At 41.9% G+C, this 18,883-nt stretch overlaps 1 protein-coding gene across 3 annotated transcripts in view; it reads left to right on the forward strand.

The window, feature by feature from the left end:
* Positions 1-18,883, forward strand: part of CACNA2D2 (calcium voltage-gated channel auxiliary subunit alpha2delta 2) — a 719,552-nt gene that overhangs the window by 367,466 nt on the left and 333,203 nt on the right. For all 3 annotated transcript variants that reach the window (XM_048488253.1, XM_048488254.1, XM_048488255.1), the window contains exon 4: positions 12,598-12,657. In XM_048488253.1, coding sequence (XP_048344210.1) covers positions 12,598-12,657 — 60 coding nt within the window. The remainder of the gene's footprint in view (positions 1-12,597; positions 12,658-18,883) is intronic.

The raw sequence follows: 18,883 nt of genomic DNA on the forward strand, positions 1-18,883 counted from the left end.
TTCCTCTAAAAATACAAATACATCTAGATACTAGAAACACAACAACTAAGATCTTTGTGTGATTGCAATGCATACACAATTGGGCAATAAATAAGATGCTTTTCCTATTAAATTGCCTGATGTATACAGCATTCTTTCCCTAGAAGTGGAAATCATAGGTACTTATTGCTCCCACATTTGCTGTCAGTTGATAATATATTAACTAATATTTTCCCAGCTAACTGCAATCTTTGCAGAAAAGATGTTTTGGAACGTGGAAAGCGATAACAAAATAAAACCATTAAACAATACAAATCTATCAGTTGTACTTGCAAATGAAATCTTTATGGTTTATGTTCAGTGTGCTTTATAGCCAAAGAATATGGGAGTTGCAATGCTTTGGTGCTTATCGTTACCCATCAATTGTAACTGGTGATTGAATTCACTAATATGAGTCATACAAATGGGACATGGATCAGACAGGCAGCAAGGGTGCATTAGTGCATTGTGTAAGTGTGAAAAGAGTGGTTTGAGGGAGTGCATTATGCCAGGCTTTCAGTTATGGGGAAAGAATGTTGTTTCTGTAGAGTGACAGTTGGTATTATAATTTGAAATTGAAAACTAGAAGTGGGGAAGTTAGAATAGAATAGAATAGAATAGAATCTTTATTGGCCAAGTGTGATTGGACATACAAGGAATTTGTCTCCGGTGCATATGCTCTCAGTGTACATAAAAGAAAAATACATTAGATGTGTGCTCTGCTATTCACACATTGAGGTTCTGCACTGGCTTTTGTTTTTTAGACTGAGGGAACTTGCCCAGTTTTGCAAAAAAAAAAAGTGAAAATGGAAAGGGTTTTTTAGAAAGTCCACCCTTTCCAGAGAGGAATGTTGTCATTGCATTTCTGGAGAGATGTGGTCCTCTGGTATTTGAACAAAAAGTCAACAGTGGAGGTATTTTTTACCATAGTTCTTTGCCCAAATACCAGAGCATCCCCATGTTGCCAGCAATGCAATGGCACCATTTCTGGTGTGTGCTGCAAGTGGCATCACCGGGTCATCAGGTTGAAGCCTGGCTTTGCTGCCCGTAAGTCCCCATCAGCCAGCACGTTGGCACCAGAGGAGATGTGCCAGAGCAGGTGATCCTCCCTTGACAGGGGCCTGGCAACTCTTCTGGTGGTCTGACATCAAAATTTCATGGTCCACATATGTAGAATAAATAAGATTTCACCTTAGAAATTATATCACTCATTCCAAAAGAGAAACTATTTCATGGTTTCTTTTCCTGTATTCTCTAAAATTTCCAAGTGCTTCAAGGTCCTCAGGAGGAAAAAAAATCTAATTCTTTCCCATACTTTCAAATCCCTGTTTTTAAGAAAACTGGCACTTTTTAGCAGCAAAGTCATATCATTATCTACATTAATCAGTATCTCTGTGCAAGAAATGAACAATGAGTCTTCTACTCTCCTGAGTAACTGCATCTTAATGCTAGCTTGGCAAAAACAATTGGGAAAACTTTTATAAATTCTTATACCTTGACCTTTAAAATAAAGTTAAATCTATAAAAAGACCTAACCATTTCCTGATTTTTAAAAGGGTTAAACCCATAGAAAACCCTGATCAGACCCCAATTTACCCATTACAACAAAGCTATTTTACATGCTTTCTGAGTGTAAAAAGGAAAGCAAAATTTTAAGTAAAAGTACTTTAGCAGTTTTGAAACAGTTGCTGATCAGACCTAAACAGACAAGAAAGTTCTGTGACCCTTTCAGCTGAATGCAGAATATTTTGCTAATTAACACTATCAATTTCTAATGCAACAGCAATTTTACCACTGCCCTCAGACCCACTGTTAATTGTTAATTCATAGCAGCTCTAATTACTTTTTTGTTCTTTGTGCATGACTCTATTGTTGTGCTGAATTTTTTTTTTTACTGTGGGATGGCTCCCTGGATGGACTTTGCTCTCTGGGAGCAGGAACAATAAACTTTGTTTGCAAAAGCTGCGCAGAGACTTTCATCCCAAGCTGTTACATCCCAGCAGTTTTCCATCCCATTAAAAAGGATGCTGCTCACATCTATGGAGATATAGCGAGGAGTGCTATGTAATCATATGAATCAGCAGTTGATCTGACTTTGGGGAAAGAATGGGTGAGATATAAGTGTCATGTATAGACTGAATTACTTTAATGTGCTAGCCATGTGGCTGCTTTTTAAAGTCTTTGGAAACCTCAGTGCATCCAGAATGCGGCAGCTAAATGTAGAGCGGGGTGTGCCATAGTAAGCAAATTTCTCTGTTACCCAAAGATCTTCCATATCTTTGAGTTTTCCTTCAAGTTCAGTGATGTTCTTTAAAGTTCTTTGAAGGAATAGCTTCTTGGCCACCTGGGAAACTGGTTGGCCACTGTGTGAAACATGATGCTGGATTATAAAGACCTAGGTCCAATCCAACAAGGCTCTTCTTACCTAGTGGACATGTAGTTTACTGGACATTTAGCATCCTTACTAAGCATTTAGACCTCTTGGAAAACCACATATACTAGAAATAGGATATTTCTTGTACATGTACAGAAACTCACTTTGCATCAAAAGTCAAGAATACCTTATTTGGGTTTCTTGGTGTCTAGTTTGCAATGAAGTAAAAAAATTATAAGCAGTAAAACAAATTGTACTCAGAGCCCGATAGATGTGAACTGCATCATCAGTTTTGTCTTGAGGTGTTTCAAGGAGGTCTGTAGCAATAACAAAATAAGTAGGGTCCTTGCAAGTTGTTCATCATGGTAGCCTTGTGCCCAGTTTTCAACTCATTATGGGGTTTAGCTGCAGAGTTCCAAATGAACACTGTGCAAGCTTCTCAGAAGTTCAGACCAAAGTGCAAGCCAAGCCAGGCTTTAGAAGGCTAATATTAAAACATGCAGTGCATTCGTGGTCAGATGCTTATTCACCTCATAAATATTAATTCTCTGAGCTGGAGAAAAATGAATGTTTGTGATAAAGATATTATTACCTCTCTTCAGTGCTCGAAAGCAAGCACAACAGCCATGTTTATGTGTGGTATGGATGAAATGCAATCAGTTACAGTGCCAATGTTCAAACAGGTTACAAACATTTACCATGAAACTCAAAAAGTGATTGATTTTTTTAGAAGTAAAGATCACAAGTACCCCCACAGAGTCTCTTATATTTAAATTCATCTCTCCCCCCACTCCCGCCCGAGGAATTCACCATAATGGAAGAAATACAAACAAAATGTGTGCGTGCAATTTTAATAGTTAATAGTGAGCTTTTGCTGGAAAGATCTCAAGATGCAGTGCCTCCCTTCCCCCAGTTGGGGCTTCTTGATTGGACTCTGCCTTAAAATAAATAAAACATGTTTATTTTCTGCTTGTTTAATCCACACTCTTGTGACATAAGTGTATTTGCCCTTCTGACTGACCTCTGACCTTCCAAGGTGGAGGTTCTCAGCAAGCATAGTAACAATTATTCTGTTTACCTGACAGCGTTCCTCTTCCTGAATTTGTGTAGGCTGGCTGGTGCCAGAAGGGGGTTGCCATTTAGTTTGCTTTCTGTTTTTAATTTACTTACTGATGCAAAAATTGATTTCCCTGGAAGTCTCTGGACTTTCTATATTCACACCTACTGCCTCAATTAAAAACCCCAACTCTGCTACTTCTGAGCAATTTCATTATACAAATCAATTCTCTGCACTTTTCTTTTTTTCTTCTCCATCTCCCTTCGGCTTCTCTTTTCTTGAGCTTGGGATTATGGGGAATTTTCCTATCTGCTATGGGCTGCCTTTTAAATGCTTCCATGTGTATTTGCATACTGCAGGTAACAACAAAATGTTAACACTTAAAATAAGTTGGCTACCTTTGAATGCCAAAGAAACATTTTTGTGCATTTTAGGTAGGATTTACATGACTCTCTAGAGCTTTAGCACACATTAGAGATAGTTCATACTCTTCAGAGAATGGAATACTACTTGATGAGAACAGTTTCAATGAACTGCTGCACAAAATTTATAGTTTATTATTTCCTTTAAATGTTTTACCCAGGCAGGCTTCCCGAAACTTGGTGCACCTCTAAAAGAGCCAAATCTAGGAGGGGAATAATAGGCTGACCAGCCATCCCGCTTTTGGCGGGACGGTCCCGCCTTCGCACAATTTGTCCCGCGTCCCACGGGTTCCTTCCATTGTCCTGATTTTTGGGAGGCTGCCGCACTGCCTTCTGGGGCGCAAGGCAGTGTGGCATCCTCCCCCGCGCACGGCTGCAGGAGCACGGACTTCTGGGGCGCTGCCGTTTCCCACCCTGTGACAGGGCGGGAAATGGCAGCGCCCCAGAAGGCAGTGCGCTCCTGCGACTGCGCACGCACGCGGCTGCAGAAGCACGGCCTTCTGGGGCGCTGCCATTTTGGTGGGAAACGGCAGCACTCCAGAAGGCAGTGTGCTCCTGCGGCTGCACACACATCATCTGGTCACCTTAGGAATAGTCTTCTATCCGGTGCTATAGTATCAATGCTGACTCATCAGTCTTCTTGTTTATATACCGGTCCTTTCCGAACAAAACATTTTCAGGACTGAAATAAAAATATTTTGGGGAGGAGTTCTGCACAGTTTTTTACCCAACACATTTTATTTCCCGCCTCAAAACATTTTAATTGCATCCTCTTTTCTAGTAATTTTTTTGGCTGAAACATTTTTAAAAGGTTTGATTTGTGTGCTGCCCCTTTAAAATACCATTTTGGAACTTCTCTCTTTGCCTGCAAAAGTTCTTTGCCCTGTTTTTGGAGCATTTCAGAGATTTGGAGCATTTTGGAGATTTGGGGTGGGGGGCTTAATCTTCACAGCATTAACTACAGAAGACTCGGGGAATTGCAAGCATGAGGCTGTGAAGCATGAAACACTGATTTGTCCATGCACTGAGGAAAAACAGGGAAAAACAGAAAATGGTGGCCAGGAATCGCTTCAAGTTTTACAAACGTTTTAGGAGATTTGTGCACAAAGGGCCACTGTGTCTTGCAGCTGGTACTCAGGCAGGTCTAGAAGGAACACTTGATCACAGTGATAGAAATCCATGCCAGGGGCACTGTTTGCATGGCTGCTGCCCCCACAATGAGGCAACGCCGTGCTTCCCCTCCCTCCCCAGTGGGGCAGAAACACTGTTTCCCTGCCTCGCTCCATGAGTGAGGCTTTTGGGAAATAGTGTTTCCCTGTCAGCACTGTGGGAACAGCACTGGGTTGGAAGTGCTGCTTTTCAGTGCCTCCATTTCCCCCCACACTTACCTTCTCTCCTTTTCTGTACAGCTTGAAACCTTCATATAGCACTTGTGTTAAGATTACTTTGGAGCAATCAAACTAAAACATTTGCAAACAAAGAGGGGGAGAGAATAAATAAGCAAGCAAGAGAATATGTATATAGTTGCAAGAACTTAATTGAGAAGTGTGCTTCTGATATCACTGACTAGTCAGAAAGGGTTGGAAAGAGCTGGATGGATCAAGAAGAATTTGTGCATTCATGGCAATAGTTTCTTCCAACAAGCTTTTCCCTCTGCTTTGGGCAACCTTCTAGCAAGTATCAAGAGTGTAAGGATGAACACACTCAAAGCAGCTTAAAAAATAAGTTTATTGACTTATGTCGCCCTAGGTACAGGGTGGCTGGAACTGAGGATTCGTGTCCTCAGTTCCAGTATTTAAACCAGGGGTAGGGAACCTTTAACACTCAAAGAGCCATTTGGACCCATTTTCCACGGGAAAAGAAAACACTTGGAGCCGCAAATAATTTTTGACATTTAAAATAAAGATAACACTATATATATAGGGTTTTTTTTTACCTTTTACTCCGCTCATTCTGAGAAGCGTATGGATGTGCCCGCCCTGCTGCCTGCAGGGCAGGCAAGGATGAAGCCGGCAGCTTGGCCTTGCCAGCCGCCAGGAAAGCACCCGCCCCGCTCCAACGGGGCAGGCGAGAGGGGAAGCCCGCGGCGCAGCCCAGCCAACTGTGGGCAGTTGGTGCACCCGCCCTGCTGCCTGCAGGGTGGGCAAGGATGGGGCCAGCGGCTCGGTCGTGGAGCCGCAGTGCAAGGGCAGAAGAGCCGCATGCGGCTCTCGAGCCGCAGGTTCCCTACCCCTGATTTAAACTATTTACAAAAACAGACAGCAACCAATCAGCTTTTCCCCTCCTCCCAGCTCCTGGTCTCCCTTTGGTTCTGAATCTCTGGAAAAATGTAGCTTCTCAGTTTGTTTCGAAAAAAGGCGGGAACTGGTACTTGTTGGGAGTTGCAGTCCTGACAAAGAGACAGTTCTGAGATCTATGTTCAGGTGCATCATCTGAAATTCCTGCTGCCAAAAATAAGGTGTCTTACTATCTCAGACCTTGGATGTGTTTGAATTGTCTTTTTGCAGGAACAAAACTGCAAACTATGGCATATATCCCACTTCATACCTGGCAGGAGAACAATATGTGATCCCTTATCTTCTACAAGAACCTTTGAACCCCCTGCAGTTTTAAACTCCTGAATGGCCAAAGGATTAGAGAGAGGAGATGATGCATCACTCTTGACTATGCTTAAATCCAGCCTTGTAACTTCCTGCTAAATAATGAGATGTGCTTCTGCAATCACTTGAATTGCAAACTGTACAAAATCACTTTGGATATTTTCCCCCTTTAAATTTCACACATTTTAAGCCAATAAGCTGGCTCTTGCATCTGCATTTAACATATCCCTTGATTAGATCTTGTCAGGCTGTCTTTAAATGCCATCTAAGCCTGGGAGTTTCTCACGCCAGCCTGTAATTAAAGAAAGAGCTTGTTCAGATACCTTACCTGATTCCTCATCCCCACCACATCTTTCCCAGGACAGACAACGTATTGCAGGATGAATGGAGACTCTGCATGAACTCACAGTAGAATTGATGTTCATAAGCTGCAGCCACTTTAAATTCCCCCATAGAAACCAAGTGAAGATTTGTTTGTTTGTTTGTTTGTTTGTTCTAGGGTGAAATCAAGTGATTTTAATGGAGGGATTGTTCTTGAGAGAACAGCAAATACTGGATTCCATAATCCCAGTGGCAGGGGCAGGTGGTACCCAACTCGGTCCTGTCCCTGCAACAGGGCTATCACATGAAGAACATCCCCTACACATGAAGAACTGATGCACAAATCATGGGGTAAAAAAGGGATCGTCTGAGTGTTGTGTACACAATTTCCATGTTAATACAATAAATCTCCCAGTGACAGAACATTGGAAGGAAGACAGATACTTAACCAGTAAATAGCTTGATTACCCTATCCAAGATGCAGAATAGAAAGATAGGGAGCAGGATATAGTACAAGACAGCAAGACTATATTTTGTTAATTTACATGTGCCAGTCCAATAAAAACCATTTCCTTGGTGCAGTCCTTTTAGTTGTGATTTGGGGTTTAGTTAGGGAAGTTAGCTTGCTTTGGTGAGATAAATAAGCATCATTTTAAGGGTTGTATATTTCTACCTTATATGTACAAGTTCAGCAACTTCTCTATGGAGTTTTTTTATGGATAACTGCATGGAACAATTCCGTTGAAAGAATACAATCTGGCTTCCTCTATAAAATACTCGGATTACCGCACTCTGTACCATATGCTGTACTATGCTTAGAAACTGGTCAGAACCTACTTGAAACAAGAGCATGGCTGAATACATTCAAGTATTGGATCAAATTATGTTTTAACTCTGATGTGCGCAGTTTAATATACACTGCGCGCCCAGACCTATTTGCCTCCGAATGGTATCAACTTCTCAAATCAAAAATTTACTCAATAGGTTTATTATTTGAAGATCTCTGTATGCTGACACCCAGAGAGATTTTCCGAACCTTAAAAAGCAGACTTTTAGAACAGGAATATCATATCTTGTTGGGGCAAGCAAATAAATCATGCTCACCCCTCTCTGTCGGAATAATACCGGAACAGGGGCACATAGCCAAATATCTTGAATTATTAACTGAACCCCAACAGAGATGGATTATCACAAGGGCCAGATCCAATACCTTCCCATCGGCCATTACAAAGGGTCGTTACTTATCCATCCCTCTCCAGGATCGGGTTTGTCCACACTGTAAAAATCAAGTGGAGACTCTTGCTCACATTATTCTTGACTGTTCAAGATATGTGAGCATTAGGAATTTCTCCCCCAGGCTGGCCCTAGACAAATCTGAAGGAGACTCTGACTGTTCTGTTGTGGAGCTTCCATTACACAATACAGATGTCATGCTCTTGGAAAAAGTAGCAAAATTTCTTTTACAAGTGACAGAACTTTCTAAGTAATGTATACTGCTATATACAGTCTTCCTGTCTGCGTTTTGAATGTACTCTTGATTTGTATTTCAAAAATGTCTAACAACACTCTAGAATCTATTTTAAATGCCAAATAAAGGTGGTTGTTGTTGACAAAAAGCTCTGTGTGATAAAAAGACAAGACTTGTACCTGCTGAGGTTATCTGTCTGGAGAAAGAGAAATCACATCCCCCTTCAAGGTTTAGTTATTTTAGTTGAGCTATGAAGTTCTTCACAGCTCTGAAGTGGTTACTTTCATTGGGGAAAGCTTGTAACCCATGCCATAAAGTTCAGATCAAGTATTGAAGCAATCCACACATAAAATTTACCCCATTAAGCACTTTATTTTCTGTTAAATGTTCATCTCCATCTGTGTCTTGTCTATCTTGTCCAATATCTGTGGAAAAAGTGACTTCTACTTATATCAGAAATAATTACAGCTTTTGAGCGCCATTCAGAGGGCTGGGAGCAAATCTGCTTGTGGGAGCAGCAAGCCAGAAGATGTGCCCTCCCTGAGGCACTTTCCCCAGTGGAGGTGCAATTCCACAGGTTTGCGGCTGCCATAGTCCTTCCTGATGCTGGGACATGGCACTGGATGCCATGCCAGCATCCCAGAGCCCTTGCCACCAGCGTAGTGGGAGGTAGGCCAGTGGTGTTGCTAGGCCTTTGCCAGTGTTACATTGCCACCCTTTGCCAGTGTCATATAGGCATCCCATACTTCAGACTTAAGCTCCTGGAAAGGTGGCATAAGTCTGTTGAGGCCCATAGAGGCTTCTTAGTGACAGGGAAGGTTTTTTACTTTGCAAGCCTCCAGGAAGTTTCTATGGGAGCAGTTGGGTGGCACCACAGCCTGCTGCCTCTGGTTTGGATGGGGCTGCCCATCTAGCAAATTTCCAAATAGGAAACCTTTAAGGAGGACATAGTTTACATGCTCCCAATTCTTTAATCAATGGTCCTGTGCCCCTTTTATCTGAGTGTGGGACCCCAGGGTTTAAGGAATCTTCGGAGAGTGGCACACTGGATATTTGCAGCCCAGTTCATGAATATGATGACCCACTGGTGAAAGTTAGTTTATGTTGTGTAACTTCAGGATTTGAGACCCTATTGATTCAGCTGTCAGGATAGGGTTGCTGCCAGTAGGGTTGAGCAATGCCAAAAATATTCGGTAAAATTCAAATTCAGCTTTATTCAGGGGTAAAACTATCTTTACACCCAAATAAGCTGAATGTCATATTCGGTATACCTGAATATATTTGATTTTCCGAATAATTCAGGTCTGTCTTAATTTCTTTGTATTTTTAGTTATTTTTAGGTGTTGGTCTGTAGGGGGCACATGTTTTGGGTTAGTGGAACCAAATTGCAGGGTATCTTCAGGGGACTCTCCTGATGATACCACCCAAGTTTTTTGAAGTTTGGTTTAGGGGGTTCAACTTTATGGACTCCCAAAGGGGGTGCCCCATCCCCCATTGTTTCCAATGGGAGCTAAAAGGATATGGGGCTACCCCTTTTAGGGTCCATAAAACTGGACCCCCTAAACCAAGCTTTACAAAAATTTGGTGGTATCATCAGAAGAATCTCCTGGAGATATCCTGCAATGTTGGTGCTGCTAGATGAACAAATGCACCCCAAGGTAAGTATGGGGGGGGGGATTTTATGCAGGGAGGATTCTTTAGTCTTTTTCTCTTTCTTTAAACATTGTTTAAAGCAAGTTCAAGTGGCCAAAAATGAACTAAAGAATCCACACACAAACCCCATTCAACAGCATTTGGGGATCATGCTGGGCTGTTTAGGAGAGTCCAAAGCAGCCCAGCACTCAGTCAGCATCGTTGGGAAGGGTGTGGGGTGGGAGGAATGGGACAGAAAGTAAGTCTTTCTGTCCTATTTTTCCCCCACTGAGCACCCTTCTCAGCATTGCAGACAGAGTGCTGGGCTGCTGTGACTCTCTAAACAGTCTAGCACTCTGCCTGCAATGTTGAGAAGGGTGCTGGGTGTGTGGGGGAGGAATAGGACAGAAATATTTTTCTTTCTGTCCTGTTCCCCCCACCTCACGCCCTCCCCAGCAATGCTGACTGAGTGCTGGGCTGCTTAGAGTTTCCCAGCAGCCCAGCACTGTCTGCAATGCTGAGAAGGGTGTGGGGTGGGGGAATGGGACAGAAAGACTTCCTTTCTGTCCCATTCCCCCCCCCCCACTTCGCACCCTTCCCAATGATGCTGACTGAGTGCTGGGCTGCTTAGAGTTTCCCAGAAGCCCAACATTCGGTCTGCAATGCTGAGAAGAGTTCAGGGGAGAGAGAAACGGGATTGAAAGATCCTCCCCCTCCCCCCATGAACTGGCTGCATGCGGGGATCGTTTTAATGATCCTTGATTGCTTCCAAATCGCGAATGTCAAGAAGCCAGTCCGAATACTTTGTATTCGGATCAGCTTGTATTTGGGACCTTTGTGTTCGTGCCAAATATGGTCATATTTGGCGATTTGGGCTACCCGACTCAGCAAGCCTAGTTGCCAGCTCTGTGTTGGAAAACATTTGGAGATTTGGGGGTTGGAGCCTGAGGAGGGTGAGGTTTGGAGAGGGAGGGGACTTGCAGTATAAAGCCATAGAGTTCAGCTTCCAAGGCGGCCATTTTCTCCATGTGAACTAATCTCTGTTGCCTGAAGATCAGTTGTAATAGGAAGTGATCTCCAGCTACTACCTGGTGGTTTAAACATTGTCAATTGTCATGCCCTTATATAAAGCAGTGGTGCAACCGCACTTGGAGTACTGTGTTCAGTTCTGGTCGCCACATCTCAAAAAGGATATCGAAGAGATAGAAAAAGTGCAAAGAAGGGCAACGAGGATGATTAAGGGATTGAAACACCTTCCTTATGAGGAGAGGCTGCAGCGTTTGGGACTCTTTAGTTTGGAGAGAAGACTCTGAGGGGGAATATTATTGAAGTCTATAAAATTATGCATGGGATAGAAAATGTTAACAGAGAGAAAATTTTCTCTCTTTCTCACAATACTAAAACCAGGGAGCATGCATTGAAAATGCTGGGGGGGGGGGGGGAGAAGAATTAGGACTACTAAAAGGAAACATTTCTTCACCCAATGCATGATTGGTGTCTGGAATATGCTGCCACTGGAGGTGGTGATGGCCACTAACCTGGATAGCTTTAAAAGGGGCTTGGACAGATTTATGGAGGAGAAGTCGACCTATGGCTACCAATCTTGATCCCCCTTTATCTGGGATTGCAAATGCCTTAGCAGACCAGGTGCTTGGGAGCAGCAGCAGCAGCAGAAGGCCATTGCTTTCACATCCTGCATGTGAGCTCCCAAAGGTATCTGGTGGGCCACTGCGAGTAGCAGAGTGCTGGACTAGATGGACTCTGGTCCGATCCAGCAGGCTCTTTCTTATGTTCTTATGTTTGCAACCCTATGCCAGAATCTTAGTAGCCATAAGACAGTTCAAGTTTACTATTCTAAAAAGTATAATGTAAGAGAGGTGATATGATGAACAGCAGATGTGTCCAGTTGCAAATGACTGAATGCACTTGAATGGCAGTAGTCACTAAGACTTGGTGATAATGGGCAGGAGATGGGCTGATGTCTCTTCCTGAGCTCTTGATTGAGATACCAGGGTAGTCTGTATTGTAAGGGAGATTCTGAGAGTTTTAGTTATTATACTGCAAACCTGGGTCATTAATCATAGCCTCTAGTGTGAAGAGCTTTGGAGGGTCACACAAAAGAACCTTGATTAATGAGTCCCTTGAGTATTCTGTCACACATGCTACTTCCTCTTGAAAGTGCCTGGAGAAATACATTATTTAATTGAGAGACCCTGTCTTGACATCAAAACCGATGGATTGACATGCTTCTCTGGTTTTGGAAGGCCAAAGGATGTCAGGATGCAAAAAAAAACACAGGTCTCAGCATTTGTGTGTGGAGGGGGAAGGGCTGTTCTTTGAGGTAACACAGGAGGCAGGGTTTTTTGCCATAACTTCAAGAATGTGACTGATAGAAGTTCTTCTGTTTTTGCTCCCATATTAATGGAAGCCAGTCATTCTTATCACACAAAGTAAATGCAATCCTTTAAAAGAAATCAAAGTGTTTTTAACCAGCTTGCACTTTTAATTAAAAAAGATTGGGTGTGCAAGTAAAAGGTGTCATGGAAATCCTTAAAACTTTACCTTATTTCTTTCCATAATAAAGCTGTGTTAGAGTGAATGCTGAAACTGGTTCCATGTAGAGATGAAAAGTGTTAAACCAAGTACCTTTTTCTTATTGCATTCCACTTCATGTTCTCATCTCATCTCTTTTCTTGTGTTTCCAGAGAGTGGCTGATGCAGCTGAAAAGTTTCAGAAAGCCCATCGTTGGCAAGATACTATTGGGGTAAGCCTCCAAATCTCTTTCCAGTGGTCAGTAGCAATCATAAGATGCCTCTCTGTCCCTACGTCACATACATAAAATGAGTCTTTATATGCAAGGCTAAAGTGAAATGTGTACAAATGAAATATGTGCCATTAACTTGTCTGCTTGATTTGTCCTGGACTACTGGATGGTGATATTTCAGAAAGAGCTCTGCTCTTAGTGACAGATACATTTATTGTTATTTCATATTACATTTATGTCTGTCTCCAGAAACTTGTATGACTTTACCAACATTTCCACTGCTTTGAAATAGTATGGCATGTGCCTGATTCATCATGACCTAAAAAGCTCTGGAAAATATCTCTACAAATAAAAGTTGCTTGGATACTTTGGGTCTTTAAAATCTCTTTTTTGCTGCTTCCCTCTCAATTTTTTTCCTTTGCTGTATTTCGTATTTTTATTTCCTGCATCCTCTGCCTTTTTTCTTTTCTTCTTCTGTGGCCCCATCCCTTCCTCTCTCCCCAATTTTTAAAACCGGCTCATCTTCACAAGTTCATACACAGTTGCCTGTTTTTGTGTATCAGTCCCCAGGCTCCTGCCAGCCATAATGAAAGTGAATGAAGTAATTTTAAGCTCATTTTTAGTATTGGCTCCGTCTGCATGCACAGGTAATAAGACTAGTCAGATGGCAGAAGGTGAAGGTCAAATTAGCGGTTAAAGACTGTGAGCTCCTTTGAGGGCTTGCAACCATGCCATCTTAATAACCTAAGGATTTGTGCAATCAGAGGGATAAGCCAAGGGTATTCTCAGTGCAGCAACAAGGAAAGGCAGTCCTTGGGTCTGTTTCACATGGCACACAAAAAAAAGATTTCTGTGGGATGTCTTAAAAAGTGGTGACTGCACACCCAAAATAAAATGTCTAGGGGAAGACCTGTCCAATGCTTTTCAATGGGAGTCCTCCAAGCAGCTAAGATTCTTTTATGCATGTCTGTGCATTTTTGAAGATAATTCTCAATTTTTTTTTAAAAAAAATAGAACTATATATTGCTGAAACTGGTAGGACCAGTGGGGCACAACTGGTGCACACAAAATGTCTGGTGCAAGTTGAGAAGGAAACTGACCAGAGAGCAAAACAGTCAGGTGGGAAAAATAAGACTCCTCATGAGCTCTGCATTCTGCACAGCCAGGCAGGAGATGTCTTGCAGGCATCTTAGGGGGAAAGGTGCACTTCGAAGCATTCTTCAAAACAGACACCTTGATCTAAAATAAGGCATCCTCAGGACATCTTGGGAAGAAAGCTGTTCAGAGTTCCTTCCCAAGACACCATTTTTAGCATCCCTAGAATGTCTTATTGAGGCTGCGCGGAACTGACCCTCATGTGCAAATAGAAAATAAAAGGCTGATGTTTACATGGGTGTGTACATTTTTTTATATCATGATACAATTCATTCCAGCTAGTGCAGGCAAAGAGCATCCTAAGACTGTGTTAAGCAAGTGATGCTGTTTTAATTATTGCATTTGACTAGTATTATGGCAGTAACAAAGCTCAGCAAGAACCTATGGTATTTTGCCTGTAAATGCATTCAGATTATTATAGCAAAATGAGAGGAAGAAGAAAAAACTCCTTTGCATTCAATAAATCCCCCAGCAACCCCAAATTAGCTAAAATGAAGGGGGGTGATACTAGTTGCTTTCTTTAGTACAGTACCATTTTGTCCCTGAGCATGCTCCAAATATCTTGAAAAATCAAATAAAGGAGCTGACCAGTTCCACACGATAATGAGAAAGTCTACAGGAAGCCCAGAATTTTTCAGTTATATTTCATCTCCCACCCTCCCCCCAATTTGTGCTTGGGAATATATGGGTTGAACCGGGGGGGAGGGGCAGAACATGGAAGAGCCTTACAGCAGGAGGTTGAACTTGATAAACTTTGGAATCTCTTGACTCTTTCTCATTTGATGCCTTTAGTAATGCTGAGGGATTCTCCCATCAAGAGAAATAAGTCTTGATCTAGCTGTTAGTGAATAGATTTGCTGCTAAAAATTATGCTTCTCACTTCATTACCTCTAAAGAATTCTTTTTTGATACGCTTATTCAGAGCTCAAGGAGAGAAGGTTGAAGGGAGCAACAACTGAAGGTCACTAAAAAAAATCTAGAAGGGCTCTAAAATCCTCTTTCCCTGCTGTTTCCCCATGGCACTGTGTACTTCCCATACCCTGCTGCTCTGCTTTTTCTAGTGAGATGCATTCTTTAATACAGAGGTGTCTTGATATTCCTTTTTTCTTTAGAGAATCAAAGAGCAAGCCCTTTGAGCACTGCTCAAGTATGTTGTTATAATGTTACATCTGAGTACATTTGAGACCTGAGACTTAGCCAGAGCATTGTTTGTGAAAAGGCAAAGCTGTGAAGCACATGCTGAATGGCAAGGGGTACTTCACGGAGGCCTATTATGGCTGGAAGGTTCCATTAAGGAAGGATGGAAAGGAAGGCAGGGTTGGTTGAGCTTGTGGTTAGTTTTATGGGGGTTGGGAAAAACTGTAAAATAGAATGGAAGCCACCTTATGTCCCCAGTGCTTCATCATTCCATTCATCTTATGGGGGATGCATTTTTAGTCTAGACAAAGAAAAAAACATACCAGGCAGAAAAATATCTAGTGCTATCAATAGTGAATGATGCTGATGTATGATTTTACTCACCTTCTATTCATAATCAAATAAAAGTCTGGCTTTTCCTCAAAGTTTTCTCACCATTTGCTTAATTGCTGACACTTTTTGCTGCCTGTTGAGTCATTTTTGCATTGGGGTGCTGTGTGGCTTCCGGGCTGTATGGCCATGTTCTAGTAGCATTTTCTCCTGACGTTTCGCCTGCATCTGTGACTGGCATCTACGGGAGGAATTGTTTTCAGTATCTATTTTCCAATTCTTATTGGGTTTTGGGGTTTTTTGCAATTTTCACTCAATTATATTTTTGCGTATGATATCAGTGACCTTTGAGTGCATATTTTTTTCTGTTGATAGGTAAGCAGTTGATGCTTGTTAACTTGTGTGCACACACATGTTCTCTGCACATGGTCCAAGTGACAAGGCAGATGAAATGAATTTCTGCTGTCTAAAATCTGACACGTGCTGAAGCATTGCTGTGTTTGCTTGACCCTGCCCTGCATACGTTTTGCAATCTGTGCTGCTGTGAGCCTCGCAAAGGAGGATGAGCAGGGAAGCAGAAGATGCGCACGGAGTTGTGAGTTAAACGTGTGGTGTAGCAGACTGTGAACTGCACAGAATTTGCTCCCAGAAGCATGGAGAAAATGTGTACTTTGGAGGTTCTCAGGCTTTTGTCACCCTTTCACTTTTCACTGTTTTACTGTGAACCTGATAGGCCTTTTGTGATGATATTGACAGTTGAGACACTGTGTGACATCCTATTTTGTATCATCATGGGGAAAAAATAAACCCTGATATTTCAACTTTGGAATCGGAGCTTTTATAGTGTGAGGAAAGTGGGACTGATGATGCTTTCTCTAAGCCATTGTTTTGGTTCTCTTTGTTCAGCAGCACAGTGTTGGTTTATATTCAGGTTGCAGCTCTAAACAGAGTTGCATCTTGCTATACAATGGAATGACAAAGGTGTAGCTCTTCTTAGGATTGCTCTGAATGCTAATCATCTTAACTGAAATTACATTAGTAATAGAAAATACTATCTTTGCATTTGTTGCCAATTGAAATTTGTTGCCATTATGACAATTAATTCCACTTTTTTAAAATGATCAAGCTGTTTGAGAAGAGACTTGTTAGTAGCTATGGAAAAAAATAGTCTGAGAGCTGATGATCTGAAAAGGTTCTAAAGTTCTTCGTAACCTCAAAATGGTGCACAATTGTTTATGATTTTCATACATTACACAAACGTGATATAATTTCTGGCACAGAACTGGAAGTGATGTCATCACAAGGCATAACAGTCACCCCAAATTGTCTATTTTGTAGAGTTTCTGGTTATTCCTGTAAAGGCATGACATCACATCCAAGTTTTCCCTAGAGATAACCATTCTGTGACCAATTCCTCCCCCAAGTCTTCCCATATTCTTGCCAGGCCAGACCTGCAACCCCCAGTCAAGCATAACCCTGGCCCATTTTGCACAACACAAATAAAACATCTTCCAGTTGTTTTGAAAAGAACTGTTTTGGCTTTTTTTGTCCACATGGTGCAGGGAAAAAATCATTTCAGGGGAAAATGGTCCTTTTGCTGCTCCCCCCCCCCCCACACACACACACACACAATTGTTCTCACTTTCAGTTTGTGAGCAGCTTGTGCTCCCCATTTTCTGCCACTTTAGGCTTCTTTGTGCCGCCCACCATTTGCAGAAGGTTCCCATGACTGTTTGCTCAGCTTGCAGTTCACCCACCTGCCATTTCCATGTATAAAGTACATGAATAAAGTTAGTTTTCTCTGCTGATTCTGCACCCGTGTTGATTTTCCTTTTTTAATGAGGTGTCTTTGTAGCTTTGAAGACACCTCATTGAAAACAAATGAAAACAGGGAAAATGACACATGCACGGAATTGGCAGTGAAAATTAACCAGCTGCACTGGTTCCAGGTTGAGTACCAGATCAGATCCAGGGTTATGATACTTACCTTCAAAGCCCTAAATCGTCTGGGACCAATGTATTTATGGGACTGCCTCTCCCATTATACCCCTGTCTCTCCTGCTATACTGCTATGTTTGAATAGAAACAAACTCTTGGTGGTCCCTGGCTCCACACTAGCTGGCTCCTCTTTTTCTTCCCCATTCTGTTTTTGCCCCACTCCATTCCTCTCTGAGCCTCCTGATTGTCATCTCCCTCTTAAATCAAGGCTACCCAGCAGTGTTATGGTGGTTTCTGTTGTGTTTTATTGCATTGCCCATACCCTGGATGGGCAAGGGAAGGAAGAATAGTGTAATAGTATAAAACTACCTATCAAACAATAAGACCTATAAGAAGGGAGAGAGTTGGTCGCCTTTCATGCAAATTTGATCAAGAATTTTTATTGATATATTTACAATTTTAATGGATTGATAGAATGTTTATAACTTTTGTATTTAATATTGTATTTGATTGCTATATTTTTGGTTGTAAGCCACCCTGAGCTTCTCTTCTGCCAGGAAAGGTAATTTAAAAATTTTAAAATTAAAATTACTGGTTTTTAAACCTTACAACAGATCAAGAACTTAACGGTTCTATCATCTGAAGAAAGGCTGTGCTGAATTTACAGCTTTGTACACAAATGCCAACCTTCCCTTTCGAAACCTGTGTAATCTGGCCACAACTACTCAGAAATCTCAGGAAATAGTAACTATGATTATGTGCAGATCTGTACCTGATCAAAAGCTACGAATGATCAGCTTTCAGAGGTGTCATGTGGTAATCTTTTAAGCGGCTGCTGTGTGATAAATTACACATCCACTTTAACTTGTATAACTCCTTAGATACCATTAAGGATTTTGCATGCCTGTTTAAGCTAAGAAGGATACATTTAGAATATGGAACAGGAATCTTTGTAGATTTTTACATGAAATATGATATAAATTGTGAACAGTGATAGTGATTAATGATTGCAGCAGCTTACTTGGGAAGGCGGAGGATTCCTGAATAAATCAGGACTGATTTAGCCATCCAGTTGATTCTAGATCACTTAATGAATTTCTTGACTTGCAGCTTAGGCTAGTTGGCATCTAGCCCAACTGCAAGTCAAGAAATTCATTAAGTGATCTAGATTTACCCATGAATCTGCAAATCTGCCTGTAGTACTGTGTTGACTGCTATAATGCTAACTCTCACACCTGGGAGATTAATGTAAGATCCTGCTGTACTTTCCTTCTTTGTCTGTGAACAAAGAAAGCAAATCAGAACGTTCAAGATTCATGTCATAGAGGTTGAGGCTGATCTCGTATTGGAGTGAAGTGAACAAAAGAACCTCAGCAGGGTGACATCCTGTTGTTCATTGTCATGGCTTCTGTGCAGTGCCATGTGGGACTGTGCTTATGCAGGCCAGCCGTAGAGCATTTTAGCTAGCGTTTTAAGAGCATCTAGTCATTAGATGAGTGCCCCCATCCCCAGTCACATACCTGGACTAGCTGCTCTTCCCACCCAGGATCACATGACCTGGTGGGGGCCACACTCTTTCCCTCGAGATCTCTCTTCACCACTGTGTGGAGTAGTTGTTCTCTTATAGAGCTATTAGCTGAGCTTTCTAAGTTGGGCCTGGGAAGTT

This window comes from Sphaerodactylus townsendi, linkage group LG03 (genome assembly GCF_021028975.2).
Source record: "Sphaerodactylus townsendi isolate TG3544 linkage group LG03, MPM_Stown_v2.3, whole genome shotgun sequence".
In the NCBI taxonomy this organism is placed as follows: Eukaryota; Metazoa; Chordata; class Lepidosauria; order Squamata; family Sphaerodactylidae; genus Sphaerodactylus; species Sphaerodactylus townsendi.